General features: G+C 37.5%; 1 protein-coding gene across 1 annotated transcript in view; it reads right to left on the bottom strand.

The window, feature by feature from the left end:
- Window positions 1-18,091, bottom strand: part of CNTNAP5 (contactin associated protein family member 5) — a 355,606-nt gene that overhangs the window by 29,858 nt on the left and 307,657 nt on the right. The window contains exons 18-19 of the mRNA XM_063429233.1: window positions 15,254-15,493; window positions 14,139-14,363 (exon numbers count right to left, since the gene is read on the bottom strand). Coding sequence (XP_063285303.1) covers window positions 14,139-14,363; window positions 15,254-15,493 — 465 coding nt within the window. The remainder of the gene's footprint in view (window positions 1-14,138; window positions 14,364-15,253; window positions 15,494-18,091) is intronic.

Here is an 18,091-nt window from a genome sequence, read left to right as displayed (position 1 = left end):
TTCAATGTGTGATATATGTGTATTAACGCTTTCACACCTACTACTCCGTATCCAATGCATAATATATGTGTATTCATGCTTTCACACCTACTACACAGTATTCAATGCATAATATATGTGTATTCACGCTTTCACACCTACTACACCGTATTCAATGAGTGATATATGTGTATTCACGCTTTCACACCTTCTACACAGTATTCAATGCATAATATATGTGTATTCACGCTTTCACACCTACTACACCGTATTCAATGGGTGAAATATGTGTATTCACGCTTTCACACCTACTACACCATATTCAATGCGTGATATATGTGTATTCACGCTTTCACACCTACTACACAGTATCCAATGCATAATATATGTGTATTCACGCTTTCACACCTACTACACAGTATTCAATGCATGATATATGTGTATTCACATTTTCCACACCTATTACACCGTATTCAATGAGTGATATATGTGTATTCACTTTTTCCACACCTACTACACCGTATTCAATGAGTGATATATGTGTATTCACTTTTTCCACACCTATTACACCGTATTCAATGAGTGATATATGTGTATTCACTTTTTTCACACCTTCTACACCCATATTCAATGTGTTATATATGTGTATTCACTTTTTTCACACCTACTACACCGTATTTAATGCGTGATATATGTGTATTCACTTTTTCCACACCTACTACACTGTATTCAATGCGCGATATATGTGTATTCACCCAGTTTAGGATTAGGGGAACATGCCTCTAAAGTGAGGTGTACATCAACTTCAAGGATCCTCAACCAGACAAAGATCCTTGAATTCTGACTCTACCCTAGCTATAAAACCCAGCTACTGAAAAATACCACCTCAACCTTAAACCCCTCCTTAAACCTAAGCTTATCTGAGTGCATCCTTTTATGTGATTGTTTGAAGATGCTATGGTTATATGACGTTATCTGGAGCATTTATTAAGCTACATTCTACTTGTATAGTGTCTTTCTATTTATGTACGGGATATTTATCTACACTGCTTTAGTTCTCGGATACAACTTTTGGAGCAGTCATGATATCCCAAGCCATGCCTAGAGAAGTGAACTACAATGAACTAGAATGCTCCACTTTAATGACTGAGTTTTAAAGTAACTAATATCTGCAACACTCCATATCCACTCTCTGATCACCACCTCTTATCATTTGCTCTTGCATACCCCCTCACCCAACAACCTCAGCCTAACCCCCCTCAGCTCAGGAGGGACCTTAATTCTCTTGATCTCCAACAGTTGTCAGCTGACATTGATTCACAACTGCTGTCCATCCCTTCCCTCTCCTGTCCTTCACTGGCCATCTCCATATATAACTCTACTCTTACATCTGCCTTGAACACTGCAGCGCCACTCCAAACAAGCACCTCGAGGAGGACCCGCCCCCAACCATGGCATACTAAATCAACGCGCTACCTGCAAAGATGCTCCCGTTGTGCTGAACGCTCCTGGAGGAAGTCTCGTACCCAATCAGACTTTCTCCATTATAGATTCATATTGTGTTCATACAGTGCAGCCCTTGCCCTTGCCAAACAGTCCTATTTTTCCTCTCTCATTAGTTCATGTTCCCGCAACCCCAGGCGTCTCTTTGACACCTTTAATTCTCTTCTTCGCTCTGCTGTGGCCACCCCAAAACTAACCTTACTTCGGATAACTTTGCATGTTACTTCACTGACAAGATTGAACAGCTAAGGAAAGAATTCTCCCCTCCTTGCCTTTCTGTTTCTCAATCACACATAGATCATGCCTTTCCTACCCTTCAGACATTCTCCCCAGCTACTGACCAAGAGGTGGCTGCTCTTCTTTGCTCCTCTCGCCCCACCACTTGCCCGCTCGATCCTGTCCCATCTCACCTTATCAGATCTCTCTCCACTTGTCTCGTGCCTTCTCTAACACACATCTTCAACTGCTCGCTCTCTTCTGGCATCGTCCCTGCTGACCTTAAACATGCCACTGTAGAACCTATACTAAAAAAAAACATCCCTCGACCCATCCACCCTCTCTAACTACCGTCCCATATCCCTGCTCCCTTTTTCCTCAAAGCTTCTACCCGTGTGTCTCATTTCCTCAATTCCAACTCTCTCCTTGACCCCCTTCAATCTGGCTTCCGCCCTCTCCACTCTACAGAGACTGCCCTTATCAAAGTCACTAACGACCTAATCCAAAATCCAAAGGCCACTACTCCATACTAATTCTTCTTGACCTCTCAGCGGCCTTTGACACCATTGATCATGCTCTCCTTCTTCAAACTCTTCAATCGCTTGGTCTCTGTGACTCTGTCCTCTCGTGGTTTTCCTCTTATCTCTCCCAACGCTTATTCAGTGTCTCCTTTTCTAATGATACCTCCTCCTCTCGCCCTGTCTCGGTTGGAGTCCCCCAAGGCTCCGTCCTTGGTCCCCTTCTATTTTCTCTTTATACTGCCTCTCTTGGCAAACTTATTACCTCTTTTGGATTCCACTACCACCTGTACGCTGATGACACCCAGCTATATCTCTCCTCCCCGGACCTCTCCCCTGCCGTCCTGCAACGTGTCACTGCTTGCCTTTCTTCCATCTCTGACTGGATGTCCTCCCACTTTCTGAAACTCAATCTCTCAAAAACTGAGCTCCTTGTCTTTCCTCCTCCTAATACTGATCCTCCTCTTTCGCTCTCCCTTCAAGTTTGTGGTACCAACATCAGTCCATCCTTGCAAGCGCGCTGTCTTGGCGTCATACTTGACTCTGGTCTCACCTTTGAGCCTCACATCCAGCATGTTGCCAAATCCTGTAGATTCCATCTTAAAAACATAGCCCGCATCCGCCCCTTTCTTGCACCAGATACTACCAAGGAGCTTGTCCATGCTCTAGTAATTTCCCGCATGGATTACTGTAACCCTCTCCTGATTGGTCTTCCCAAAAGCCGTACTGCACCCCTACAGTCCGTAATGAACGCTGCTGCTAGACTGATTTTCCTCTTTAGTCGTTTCTCTCACACCTCACCCCTCTGCCAGTCCTTACATTGGCTTCCTGTATGCTATAGGAGTCAATTCAAGGTATTAACTCACACCTATAAAGCACTGAACAACTCTAGCCCCTCTTATATCTCCTCACAGATCCATAGGTATGTCCCTTCTCGGTCTCTCCGCTCTGCCCGTGACCACCTCCTGTCCGTTGTCCGCACTCGTACGGCCAACTCCCGCTTGCAGGACTTCTCGCGGTCGGCTCCCTTCCTATGGAATAGCCTGCCTACCGCCATCAGACTCTCCCCTAGTCTTGCATCTTTTAAGAAGAGCCTTAAAACCCATCTCTTTAGGAAAGCTTATGGCCTCCAAGACTAACCAATACCTCACATACCTGTCTCTTGCCCTCTCCTAAAGGGCAGTCCACCTTATTTGATTGCAAATTCCTGTCCTAATGTGTTTTACACCCCACCTCCTATAGAATGTAAGCTCGATCGAGCAGGGTCCTCTTCAACCTATTGTTCCTGTAAGTTTATTTGTAATTGTCCTATTTATAGTTAAATCCCGTCTCATAATATTGTAAAGCGCTACGGAATCTGTTGGCGCTATATAAATTGCAATAATAATAATAATAATAATAATAAAGGGGTATTCAATTTAAATAAACGTGTTTTGCCCGATATTTAAACATACACATATATAATCATTGAACGGTGTTGTATTTTGTGTTGTTATGATTTATTATCATTATTATTATTATTATTATTACAAAATATGCTCAGTATTAGTTACCTCTCTGGAGTTGATTTTAGTTTTCATGACCATAGTTTTCTTGTAATGTCATTACAGGATACTCAGAATTAAGTATTATATAATAAATACACATATATATATTGAATAGCAATATGAGTAGCCAAACAAACAAGCACAATAGGACTCTTGGGAGCAAACACATTTCCCATTACACACACATCTAACTGCTGCGCTAGCTCCTAGAGGAATTGGAAGTTTAAACCCACTAACGTCTAATTAATGTTTATTTTCTGCTCTGCAAATTGGCTCCTTACATTGAAACCATGTACCAATTACTATAAGACATTCACTATGAATACTCAAAATTACGCCACAATATATTTTCCATGGCTAGAAAACTTCCACGAGGAGATCGGTGAAAGGGATGAAAAGGTATGGGCACATTGTTCAGCCATGACACACGCTGGAATGATACATTGTTTACTTTTTATAAAAAAGGATGGATACAATGGATGTTACACAAGGTGTCAATGTTTGGTTATCATACAGTGATAACATATTTGCTATGGTTTACTGATAATATTTAGAAGCAATTCACTAATGTAATGCATTACTAGGACAAACATGTCCCATGGTTATAGATCAAGGAGAAGGTAGGAAAGGGCAGGACATCAAGTCTCACCCTCAATTATAATGTCTATTCCAGAACGACGGTGTATTGAATAGATCTGCACTGAGCACATTATCTGTGCTACTTACTACTACATATTGAGTCTGCCCACTAAGACTCCGTGTTTGGCTATAATGACTACTATCATATTAATTCAGTCCCTACAAGAGTTCATATAAACAGAGTAAAAATAGACGTTTCAGTTATTAATCAGAACGCTCGTAGGCTTCCTCTGGGAGCTATATGTTCCATACTAGCACTGGAACATATCACCCTTGCATTTCTATCTCTTTATTTGGCATTTGAGGTTACTGGGTGAGAAAATTAACTGCAAATCCAACTGGAAATAAAGTGCTAGCTATGGACCAAGTGTTTTGTTATGCAACAAATGTAACTTGTTTTTCAAGTAATTAGGCGCCTGGTGCAATGAACACTGAAGTTGCTAATTATTTTTTAAATCTGAGGCAGATCAGGTCATTTTAAATTTAAATATGAAATTACTGAGGTGCATTTATTATTGAATTCTCTTTTCACATCAAACAAACTAAAAAAAGACTGCGAATTATATACAATTCGGAAAGGGAATTTACATACAACTATTACTAAAAAGAATCAGGGAGTTATATCTCTGTTTTGTGTACTTTACGCAAAGTGTTGACAAACACAGCAGGCACCATAACAACATATGGTCCATGATAAGATGATGAAAGGATATCCCCTGTCTTTGAGTCACTTCACAGGTACTTATAATTGTAGCAACTTGCAAATTAGTGCAACTATAACCCGCTCCTGACTGACTGGCACGGTATCCGCAAAACATGTTGTCACTATGTCCAACAGAATCCGTCAAGCCTGTAGGCCTGCAGTGTTTTTTTGTAAGCTGTGTGTACTCTAAAGGATGCAAACTCATAAAGATAAGTATTTGCTGCATAGACAAGTTCTCTGGCACTCAACGAGTTATAGCCAAATCTGGTTCAATCCATGTCAAGACACATTGCGAATGATGAGTTTAGGCTTGTACTGAGCATTGTTAGATCACAAGAAAAGAATAATTATCTCTTGCTGTGCTGTGTGTGTCATAAAACATAACTTCCATGGAAGTAGAAGGCGTATACCGCTAGTGATATTATCTAGAAAGACAGCCACCCTGTGCTCTCCATAAAATATATCAATAGATTATCCCTTCCCTTTTGTCTGATATATGAAGCATGAAGAAGCAGCAGCGACTCACTCCAGTCTGGGGTTTTCAATAAACAGGAGATTAAACGGTGGTCAATTAATGATAACACAGTTAATTCTTTATTTTGCAGCTTGGAAATCACTAAGAGAAACTAATGAATTCAGAGACTTGCCAGCTGTGGCCCCAGCATTCTTGTTAAGCCTTACAAACAAGTGAAAAGTAGATTTTATTCTGAGAGCTAGCAATGCCAAATAATAGCGCTCGATACATACTGTGCTAAGTGTAATTCAAAGGAACATACAGTACATACATCTTGTCCCATCCTCACGCATATACCCAATTCATATCTCTATGTTTCCTTAACCTATTTAGCCAGGTTCATGTCTTAAATACTCTTCTCATTATATTCTGCTATTTATGCCCCAATCCACCCTCATTCTTCAGTCCGACTCCCCATTAAGCCAAATGTTATACAAAGCACAGGAAGGTGTGCAATAGATACCTTATTAGTCTATATTTTGCTCAGATGATTATGCTTTAAAGCAACACTATATCCTACATCAGGGGTCAGCAAAATATGGCACATATGCCATGCATGGCACTCGAGTTGCCTTTGAATGGCACTTAAGTGTGCCAGAGCCCAGTGTGACTTCATATATCTGCTAGTGCAAACCGAGCAGTGATTGCAGACGGTGAGGGACAGTTCTCAATTAATGCATTGCAGCACTTAGAGGAAGTGATCTCAGATCACTTCCTCCCAGCACTTGTGAACAGGAATTCACACTGGAGTACCCCACAGAAGCTATTGCAGATCTTGCTCTTGACAGGTACGTGGTCAGCTTGGTCCCCAGTGTACAAAGAAGCTGCCCTACTTCTGCTATATGTTATAATAGAGAGCTGCAGAAGTCTTCACCTCATACAAATAATACAAACAGCCCACACACACACACACACACACACACACAGAGTACCCAGAAACACAACACCGCTGACAATCCACATATCTCACAAGCAGCCCCACACATATACGCAATGTATCATATCATCAACACACACAATTTCTCAAGTAGCCAGCATTCATACACAATACCACAAACTACTCATAAACATAAATAACAGCCCACATGCGCCCAAATACAATACTACAAAGCAACTGCAGCTCCCATACATAACACAAGCAGAATACAGCAATGGAATAAAATAGGACCGGCACACCAAGGGACTTCAAGATCATGATTAGGCAAAGTGTTACTAAAATGTTGCCTACCCCTGTCCTACAACCTCAACATTTCAAAAGGTAGAGTATTACTTAACCAAGTCAAACGTGAGACCAGAGCACTATTATTGCTAGTAGTATTTTTGTTACTAATGCAGCAATTAATGTGTTCAATGTAAACAAATCCATATTATAATATTCTATACATGCTGTCTTTTTCCATCGCAGAATTTAGGGGAGTGAAGACTGTTATTTAATACACCTGCAAATTAACATCCTTATTAACAGCATACACTCCTTGTGCTTATTTTATTGCACATTATATACAGGTAATTGTGACAAGTGGAGCTTAATGTAGATTTCTCAGAGGTCACACAGCAATAAGAAAGGACATTAATGAAAATATCTTACATTCCCATTCACAATAGCCCGTGTCACTCACATATTAATGGTGTCAAACATCACATGCAGTTGCTACTTTCTCTCTAAATTAGATCGATGTTCAAAGTTGCTTTAACCATTTTTGTTTGAGGAACACTGATAATATAAACCTGACCTATAAGAACGTCTGACTGTATTCTTGCTGTGCAGAGCACGGTATAACCGAAGGGGACTTATCAGTCATGGTGCATTATACATAGGTTCTGAAATTATACAGACACAATATCATTATTTTTATAACATGACCATTTAGCCCATAGGAGTTTAAATCTCTTCATTGAGGCCAATTAAACGATGCTAAGAATTTAAATAATCAACTTGCACAATTCAATGCTTTTTTCTTTACATTTATAAGTAAGTAAAACCAAATGTTATTGTGATAATAACTCCCTAACTAATGTAATTACCTGAGGAGGAGTTCAAATCCCAACTTATTAAACAAATAAACATATCTAGATGCCTTTAAGTCATGGAGTTTGAGTGACAAGCCAAGTATTATGGGAAAGAAAAAAGAGGCATACTCAGATTCTAGAGGAGGATTGTGTGCTTGTTCATACGAGCAACATGCAGTAAATATTGGGAATATGATGAGACCCTTCTCGTGTCAGGTTAACTTTTGAAACTGATAGGGTTATTCATAAGGTGAGAATTCAAGGTGAATTCAAAGTTAATTTCAAGTTTGAGATCAAAATAATCTAACTGGAAAAATTCTCTAATTCAGCTATGCTTTGAGTTTGGCTATTCTGGCCTTAAATTTGAAATTCACTGTGAATTCACCTTGAGTTCTTCCTTTAGAAAATAACCCTGTTCGTGTTAGTCTGGAGTCAGCAAACACATGAGACGTGTCCAATAACCTGGTTGAATTTTTTAGTGTATCAATACTGCAAGATAAGACTTAACCAAAATAAATCTTAAACGAATACACCAAGCACCATTGCCTCTACACCATGCAGTCTGCAAGGCATTGCTCCCTGTCTCTACTACAGCCCAAAAGAGAGTATTGTAGTGCTTAGCTCATTGACTAAAAACAATCAGTCAATAAGCTAACCCAGCATTGGAAGGCTAAGGTCACAAGAAGATGAATTCCTGTCCTGAGTTTCCTGCTAGTAACAGTCTCCATCTAAGCATGATATACACTAATTAAATACAGTGAAGGGAGGGCTTGATACAATTGGCCCATGAGATGGCTACAAACAAATTGCCCAATTCATGGCTATACAATGACACTGTCTCACTGCACCCTACCCCACACGACCGTACTCCACTTATTCTGTTAAATTTATATGAAATGTTTTATATGAATACAATACAGTGATGACAAATAAATACTGTAAGATTATTACTCTAAGTTGCAAATAAGACATGTAGAGTTCCACCACCTGGGGTCAAGAACAAAATGGTTTCAAATCAATCGATGGGGCTTCAATGCCTCCATGATACTCGTGTCTTTCATCTTCCATATACCAAGGGCCGGACGCTAATAACCCTTTGTCAGCTGTCCAATACACAGAGTTAAGTGAAGTTACTAAAATGTCAATATATATATAAAATGCGCTTAAGAGATCATTTTAAATCAATATAAATTTAGATCTATCAGCTGCTCGACACTAAATGTAACTTCTAAATGAAGTTACCTGTTACCATGTTTTAAAACGTAGAATGAAACTAATCATATTATTCCTAATAATTACAAATGACTAATATGCTACATTTGATTGCATTTGACCTGTTTATGGTGACAAAATAGTGACAGCAGAATAATTCTATATTGTGTATACAACATGAAGAAGACACATATTTAACAAATTCTGACTTTGCTGCTGTTTCGCTTTAAACGCTCGCCTTTTGTTAAACCTGGAAAAACACAGTCGGAAATTTATGGAATAATCTAAGGCAATGATAATTTGGACAGAGAACCACTTTAAATGATTAAGAATGTTATTCAAATGTATTAAAATCACTCTCTTAGAAAATGGAATTTTAACAAACTGAAAGGAGAATAATTAAGGTAGACCTTAATTAAACATGTAACGTTAACTACTGGCAAATAGCATTAACTCTACAAAGCACACAATGTGATTTGGAAGTATTTTGCTTATGACGTGCTTTGCAGCTTTTTAGAAGGAAATATTCCTGAATTCAATTTTTATGATATGAAACTGAGCCATACCCATTGGCCCTCGTTCCGTACTATTCGCTGCCAGTCTGTGTGTCCTAAGAATGCTCTACTCCACGCCACAACTCAAACGTTTAAAAATGAACTAGCTCGCTCTGTTCTGAACAGCTGGGTAGCAAACCTGCTTCTTAATTAGCACTATCCCTCAAGGGACTTTTATTTGGTAAATTTCTTCGTTAGAGCAGCAGCTGCTGTTATAAAATAGCAGATTGTGTGTTCATCCAGTGCCTTTTAACTCCAACCCAAAAAAGTATACATTGTCACAAATGACTTCTTACATTAACTAAATTACATGTGTGGCCACAGCTTCACTGCTGACAGAGAACTAACTTCCCAGCTAAACTGTTTAACTCATTTAACACAGTCCACTAAGTCCTCTGAGTCACTGTTGACTTTGTCAAATTTCAGCTGAAAGGAAGCATGCTGTGTCTGTCCGAACCTATTCCAACAATGACAAATATCTCTCTTACGCTTTTGCTTTGATTCTCTGACTCTGTGCTCTGAAAAGCCATTAAATAATCCGGTATTACAGTTCATTTTACAAAACCTGTGAAACCCTCCTATCTCCCTTTGACTCATTAATAGTCAACAGATTAATCAGTCTGTCTGTCTATGTCAACAGAGATAGACATAGACAGAGAGACCGATTGATCAATAGATAGACAGATAGGTAGACAGACAGACCGATTGATCAACAGATAGACAGATAGGGAGACAGACAGACCTATTGATCAACAAATAGGCAGACAGACAGACCGATTGATCAACAGATAGACAGACAGACAGACCGATTGATCAACAGATAGACAGACAGGGAGACAGACAGACCTATTGATCAACAAATAGGCAGACAGGGAGACCGACTGATCAACAGACAGACAGATAGACAGACAGACAGACAGATGGACAGACGAACAGTTTCTGAATTAAACGTTCAAGCATGCCAATATTTTTTTTATATATATATATAATGGCCAGTAAATAGCATTTTGGAATTGTGGAAACATTAACATGAAATATAATTTCCCACATTTTTTTTAATAAAATATTTTCAATCAGTTCCAACAGATAGGAGATTGTAGAAGCTGAGCAAACCAAACCAAACAGGAAAACTCATCTTAGTTGGCCTTGCACAAAAAAAAACCCCACAGATCAGACTATCTAGAATTAGCTCCAGAAGCTGAAATTCAGTCACCTGTGATATGAATCGGTGTGGTTGTTTAGACACAGAAATATCCAAGATCTAAAACCTCAGCTGGCTGCCAAAATTTATAAACAAAAAAATGAAAAGTTCCCTAATGAACACATTTTTCCAGCAGCTTTCAGGAGATTTTAAATGAGCCACAGTTTGGGGAAAAAGCATATTTGCAAAATAAAAAAAATAAATAAATACAAAAACTACACAAATCATTTTGCACTAATCAAAACAAATCTAAAATGCAAAAATATGAATCAGGTTGCATTATTTGTATTAACATATTTATTTCCCCAGCCCGGTCCATCTGTTAGAATGAGAAGGAACTAAAATATACAGTGGAAAGTGACAATTTGTCAATCATCCAGAAAAGACTAGCATTCAGTTCGGTAACAAAATACTTTTACTAAATACAATCTGTTCTTAAACCATTCAAATAAATAAAGTATTTAAAACAGATTATCTTAACGTACTAGAATTCTCATTATTTTATATTGATTAGAAAGCTGTACGTAATCTCATGGTGAATTGAGTGCATATTTTACAGATGGTGCAGGACATATAGCACCACCCAAAAAAAATGATCACCAAGGCAAGGAAATACAACACAATCAAAAGATAAACACAACAAAATCACATTGAAAATCCAGACACACTTTAGCTGAAAGTGGGTGTATTGATTGCCTTTCTAAATTATATTGGATATTATTCATCTTAAGGCACATGTGTAAGTAAAATGTACAGGTCCCACCCATATTATATATCATATGATATATATTTTTTGGGAGTGGAAAAACATGATTACTGATGAGCATTCTGCATAATAAATGCCTTGATAAACATGAGTTCTCTTTAGGGAAATCCCATGACATTGTGATGTCTATCACTGGACATTAAGAGGTTTAAATGAAACAATACAATGAGCTGTGAATGGAACACATACGTCTGTGTTGTGTTGTAGTGACCTGGTTCTGATTTAAAGAGCTCACATTTTAAGTTACCCTTACCAGTCCTTGCTCACCATAGGTTGAGATGTTGCTAGTTATTGGCTTGGCTAGGAGATTAATGGTTACCCTCATTGTAGGTATACAATGCAGAAGATATGACAGTGCAAACTATTTGTATTGTAGAATACATTAATCGAAATCAAATGAGATAAATTACTACAAACAAGTGAGAAGGGGTGGGGAAAAAGTCAGGAAATGTCGTCCATGCCAGAGCCCCATCGGTCTTAAAGTTTTGAAAGAAACTGAAAACCATGGTACTGTGTACTGTGGAGAAACGTGATTGTTGACATCTTTGAAAAAGCCATACAGATAAAAAAAAACTGTACCTCAATTTTTGTCTTTACTCGGATCCAGGTTTTCTTAATTATTGTGGCAAAATACATTAACATAGAAACATAGAATGTGACGGCAGATAAGAAGCATTCGGTCCATCTAGTCTGCCCAATTTTCTAAATACTTTCATTAGTCCCTGGCCTTATCTATAGTTAGGATAGCCTTATGCCTATCCCACGCATGCTTAAACTCCTTTACTGTGTTAACCTCTACCACTTCAGCTGAAAGGCTATTCCATGCATCCACTACCCTGTCAGTAAAGTAATACTTCCTGATATTATTTTTAAACCTTTGTCCTTCTAATGTAAGACTATGTCCTCTTGTTGTGGTAGTTTTTCTTCTTTTAAATATGGTCTCCTCCTTTATTGTGTTGATTCCCTTTATGTATTTAAATGTTTCTATCATATCCCCCCTGTCTCGTCTTTCCTCCAAGCTATACATGTTAAGATCCTTTAACCTTTCCTGGTAAGTTTTATCCTGCAATCCATGAACCAGTTTAGTAGCCCTTCTCTGAACTCTCTCTAAGGTATCAATATCCTTCAGAAGATACGGTCTCTAGTACTGCATACAATAAGTGAGGTCTCACCAGTGTTCTGTACAATGGCGTGAGCACTTCCCTCTTTCTACTGCTAATACCTCTCCCTATACAACCAAGCATTCTGCTAACATTTCCTGTTGCTCTATTACATTGTCTGTCGACCTTGAAGTCATCTGAAAAAATTACCCCTAAATCCCTTTCCTTAGATGTTGAGGTTAGTAGGGTATCAAATATTCTATACTCTGCCCTTGGGTTTTTATGACCAAGATGCATTATCTTGCACTTATCCACATTAAATGTTAGTTGCCATAGCTCTGACCATTTTTCTAATTTATCAAAATAATTTGCCAATTGGCTTATCCCTCCTGGAACATCAACCCTGTTGCAAATTTTAGTATCATCAGCAAAAAGACATACCTTACCATCAAGACCTTCTGTAATATCACTAATGCAAATATTAACGATAATGGCTCCAAGTACAGATCCCTGAGGTATCCCATTGGTAACGAGAACTTGCTTTGAATATACTGCGTTGACTACAACCCTCTGTTGCCTGCCACTCAGCCACTCCTTACTCATTCAACATTATTGGAATCCAAACTTAAAGATTGCAGTTTATTGATAAGCCTTCTATGTGGAACAGTGTCAAAAGCCTTACTGAAATCTAGGTAAGCAATGACAACTGATACAATGCTAGAACATTATGTGTCAATGGAGAAAAAAAGATTTTTATTGATGTTATGATATTTTTTCACCCATAAAAATATTAATTTGGCAACATTTCATTCAAGCCCCTTGTCAAGGTGACGTGAAGTGACTTCTAGCCTCCTTACAGCTATCGATAGAACATTCTGGGCCACTCACAAAGCTAGTTCTTTTTTCCAATTATCTATGGCAGCAATAAACAATAATCTATTTTATATTTATGTGTGTGCCAAACGCTAGATGACATCATTACTTTATTAGTATTAATCCTTCTGCTGTTTGACTGTCAGGAAACAATCATATGATTGAAAAACATGTCGTTACTGCAACTGGCTAACAGACCACAAGACAACAAAAAACCTTTTTACATTTCACACCGATTTGTGAGCCCACACAGCCATATTAGTAGGGCTGGTGAAAGCTAATTGTATCACAACTTGATGTTTTATCACTCATGACACATTCACTTTCCTGTCTCAAGGATCCACACATTATTCAAACCACTGTCTACCTACCAATCCCCTCTGTGTCAGTTTGATACATCTTGTATGTTAAATAAAATATTAAATACAATGAATAGGTAAGACTCCTTGGCACTCTGAAACCTATTTTTGTTACAAATAGAAATAGAGACATGAACTAGTGCAGGGGTAGGCAACATTTGACACTCCGGATGTTGTGGACTACATCCCCTATAATGCTCTGCCATCCATAATGCTGGCAAAGCATCATGGGAGGTGTAGTCCAAAACATCTGGAGTGCTGGAGGTTACATATGCCTTCCAGTTTATTTATAGTGAAAGCATAATTGTTATATTATTTCATGTAGTCTCCTTTTCAATCTTAAATTGTATGCAATCCTATAATAACACATATCAACATTCTTTCAGTATCGGATCTTTGATGAAAAACAATCTAGCATTGTAAGACCTAAACTAGAACACGTACCATTTCTGCAGAGTAGGACAGCAATATAGTCTTGATAGAATGAACTTATGTAGAGCAAAAGGCTTGGAGAATGTCCCGTTAGGAAGCTAAACGCAATGTGTTCTTTAGAGATTGCATTATCTGCATATATGGCGGAAGACGATGCACTTGTGTTCTTAGAAACAGGATAAGGCTCCTGGAAAACGTATGTGACTGATGTCCCCGCTTCAAACATGGCAGAAACGTCTACAAAAAAATAACAGAAGAAAAATACTTTTATTAACAACACAAACACAAGCACGTAAATAGGCCTCTGAAGAGCTCCAAAGTTGTATTTTTTTTTATAAGGTATAGTTTTCACTGTAATAAAAAAAGCTATTTTGTTGTTTCTACAGTTGGATTCTTAAATGTGTTTCTGCATATAGCTAATTGTATTCCATGTTTATTTGAACTTACCTGATATGTGTGTTGTACTCACTAACAAAGTTATCCATGAAAGTGAGAACTGTTTGGATTCCAAAGTGAATTTTGAATTGTAAAACAATTGAGCTGATCTCGGAGAATTTTTAAGTTTAGAATTCACTTTGAATGCCAGACAATTCTCACCATGAATAACCATGTACGATCCAACCTATTCTTTCTATCATCAAACCACATTTCCAAGTTTCCTAATGATTCTGCTCTCGAGGTCATTAACATTCTATCTTTATAATAACATCTTCATATGAAAATATTTCTCTAAAAATGTAAGTGATCTTTAATCATAGCTACAGACTAGACAATATATTCTGATTCTTGGTACAAAACATGTTGCAGCCTTGTGTTTGATGGAATTTAGATATGAAAAACTCTATGGCGAATTTTACTCCTTCGTATAGTTATTTTTGTATGAACCAGTCTCCAAACAGACCCATTTTCCAGGTTACTGAGCAGACTGAAATCGGCCTACATTTACTTGCCCAGCAGATCTTCTGCATTGACGAAAAGCTTCTGTTCACCTGAATATATCTGACTCAAGACAATGACATTTGCAGGTCGAAACCATATAAAAGGCTACAGATAACTAACTCAAAGTCAACTTATCAAAGACATAAAATTTGTCTTTTTCTATTCAATATGAAAAAAACATTGATCACCTTTCTTGCAGGAAGGTCCTTCATATGCCGAGTTAGTGCAGTCACATGTATACCCATTACGTTTCTCCACACATTTCCCATTGTTGTGACACAAACTGCCATAGCTGCTGCAGTGTCCGGGGCATCCTGGTCTCACCCCAGAAGTCATTTTTGCCTTTTCTTCCAAATCAAATGTTTGTCCATTCAGCTTCAGTGATCGCATGCAACCTATAAAACCCCGTTGTCTGGATGATGTCCCGCCTACATAATGAGAGAGAATATTCAAATGACAGTAAACTCAATTTAAACTGTAGAGCAATATAACCTGCCTATTACATGTTACTGTACTTTACACATATTAATATTAGCTTGTATCAATTGTATATAGACAAAAAAAATGAAAACTAATTTTAAAGATATGCACCAGTTTCCATACATGTTGGCTATTTATTGACCACCAGATTATAATCCAAGAGGAATCTTTATTTTTACAAGAAGGCATGAGAGCATGTTTGAATATGGGCATAAATATCCACACAGAATATGTCTAATTATTTAGTTATCTGTGGAATAAAAAAACATTGAAGTCCATTGTAGTCTGAACAGAAGTCCTCTTGTATGCCTTGAGCCTAGGCTGCAAGAATACAACAGACTTATTTTGAGCCAGATTAGCTCTTGTAAGGTAAAGCAGAAGGGAGAGTTACTGGCCCTCAATCCCTCTATACATAAGTGGAAGGGAAAATGAATGGTTCTTACTGAGCTAAAATATGTTTTACATTCTAAAAATGAAAATTGGCAAATGTATACATGAGGTTCACGGTAAAAGAAGCTTCATTACTAACCCGTGTATTAATCAACTTACATTATAAGATAAATAGCGCTTGTTAACAACTATAAATGATATAAGTGATGCCATAACATAGAACTGACAAAGATATTTCCCAAACTACACAAATGTGAGATAAACGCAGGAATTTCTAGAATAATATAATTTTCAGCCATTTGTAAATGTCCGAGTCAGTGCTTGTCGGTGTGTCCAAGCATGTGTCTGTGCGTGTGCTCTTACGCTTTCCTCTGTATGTTTATAATAGTTAAATTAAAATTCCTAATGATTAAAACAATTTAGCTAACTGAGCTACAATTTAGCTTTAATTATCACTCAAAAATATAAAATGTTTAGATTGTCACGGGCCATCTTGAAATCAGAGTGGTGAAATGTTTTGTATCCGTTACAGATAAAAAAACATCTATCACAGATTATATCATTCCAACAAAATAATTACTCCAGAAACACTATTGATGCAAAGATATCTTACAAGCCGTCCATGGAAAGTTCAAAATTTTTCTCCATGAACAGAGGAGCTTTAAGTAGCTAATCCCTGTGTGTTAATTCAATTATTTTTATTTGATTATTTGATGATAGAACCCTGTGTCTCCCTTTAAACTACAAACAAACAAATTATTATTGTATCTTATTACTTATGATGAAGAGGATCAGCATCTTTAACCATTAAAAAAAATCATATTTCCTTTTCATCATTACATTTACTGATTTGTTTCATGCGATAATTTCAATTAACCGATTCTACTGTATATATTGTCATCTATTATATTTAAAAGAAAAGCTCCAGGAAATTAAAGACTTTACAAAAAAACTGCAACTTGACCTCAAAAGCAAGATTAAAAAAGGTTCAAAAACAGTATCTTCAGCCTGTGGTGACAGAAAAATGAATAAATAACACCAGCATCGAACACTAGAAATCCACTTATTCCAGCCGAGAGAAATGTACAAATATGAGACATAAAATACTTCTTCTCATCATTTCACAATGTAGTCATCCAAGTGGAATTAAACAGGATTGATGGCCAGTGAAGGACATAGGGAAACGTTAATACAATCTTAGAAATGATAGAACTGAATACATGTTTTTGATACATATAAGCAGGTGTTTCTGGGAAGAAGCCAGTTAGAGGATGTGGGCACCTACATGAGCTGAGCTTATTGTGTGGACATATAAGCGATATACTGGGGTAACGCCATTTAGGTTGACATTCTTTACAGTGAGGGTGGAAAATAAGATATGTGAATTCTCAGCCCTTTTCGAAATATGTATTTATCTTCCAGGTGAAGACTTGCATTGGAGAAAGGAATTTAAGAGGAACATTAAAATATTTTTTTCCATCTCTTAGTATATGCTGGGATGGATAAAAAGGTTTAATTCCAGGTGTTCTAGACTACTTACTGATCATCAAGTTATTTGAAATATTTAGAGATAAACATTCACAGTATTCTTTTGTGGATAACTTTTAGCAGCAAATAACAGGCGGTATGCACTGTTAGTTATTGATCAGCTGTTTGTTTTGCTAAAGTTAAAATAACAAGCCTCACCTCACAAGTGAAATGGCAAATTATAAAACTTCAATAAAAATGTTCCCTGCGCAGTCAGCTAACACAAGTGAAACAACACCTACAAGGGTGTTAAAAGGAAAATCACAGCGCACACAGGGAAACATCTGTCACATGAGCATAATGAGAAATGCTTATGTAGTCATCACTAGGGTTATGCTAACTTTGTTTACAGGTAACATACAGCACATCTGCATTCACGTCCTAAGTCGAAAATTGATTTTCTATTATTATTTTAATTTGTAGGGTCAGAAAATTATGCAGCCATTTATATTTTTTACAATAGGGATAAAAATAGCAATTGAACAAATAAATGAATGTGAACACACACAAAAGGCAAAGGGGCATGCTATGAGAACAAACAGACCCAATGTTCCTTTTATGCATGAGGGACAGATTTATTTGTCATGAAATGCTCGGTGGAGATTAAGCACATATATTCCCTGATTATA

Source organism: Pelobates fuscus, chromosome 8 (genome assembly GCF_036172605.1).
Source record: "Pelobates fuscus isolate aPelFus1 chromosome 8, aPelFus1.pri, whole genome shotgun sequence".
Classification (NCBI taxonomy): Eukaryota; Metazoa; Chordata; class Amphibia; order Anura; family Pelobatidae; genus Pelobates; species Pelobates fuscus.
This window is presented reverse-complemented; position numbering and strand designations above follow the sequence as displayed.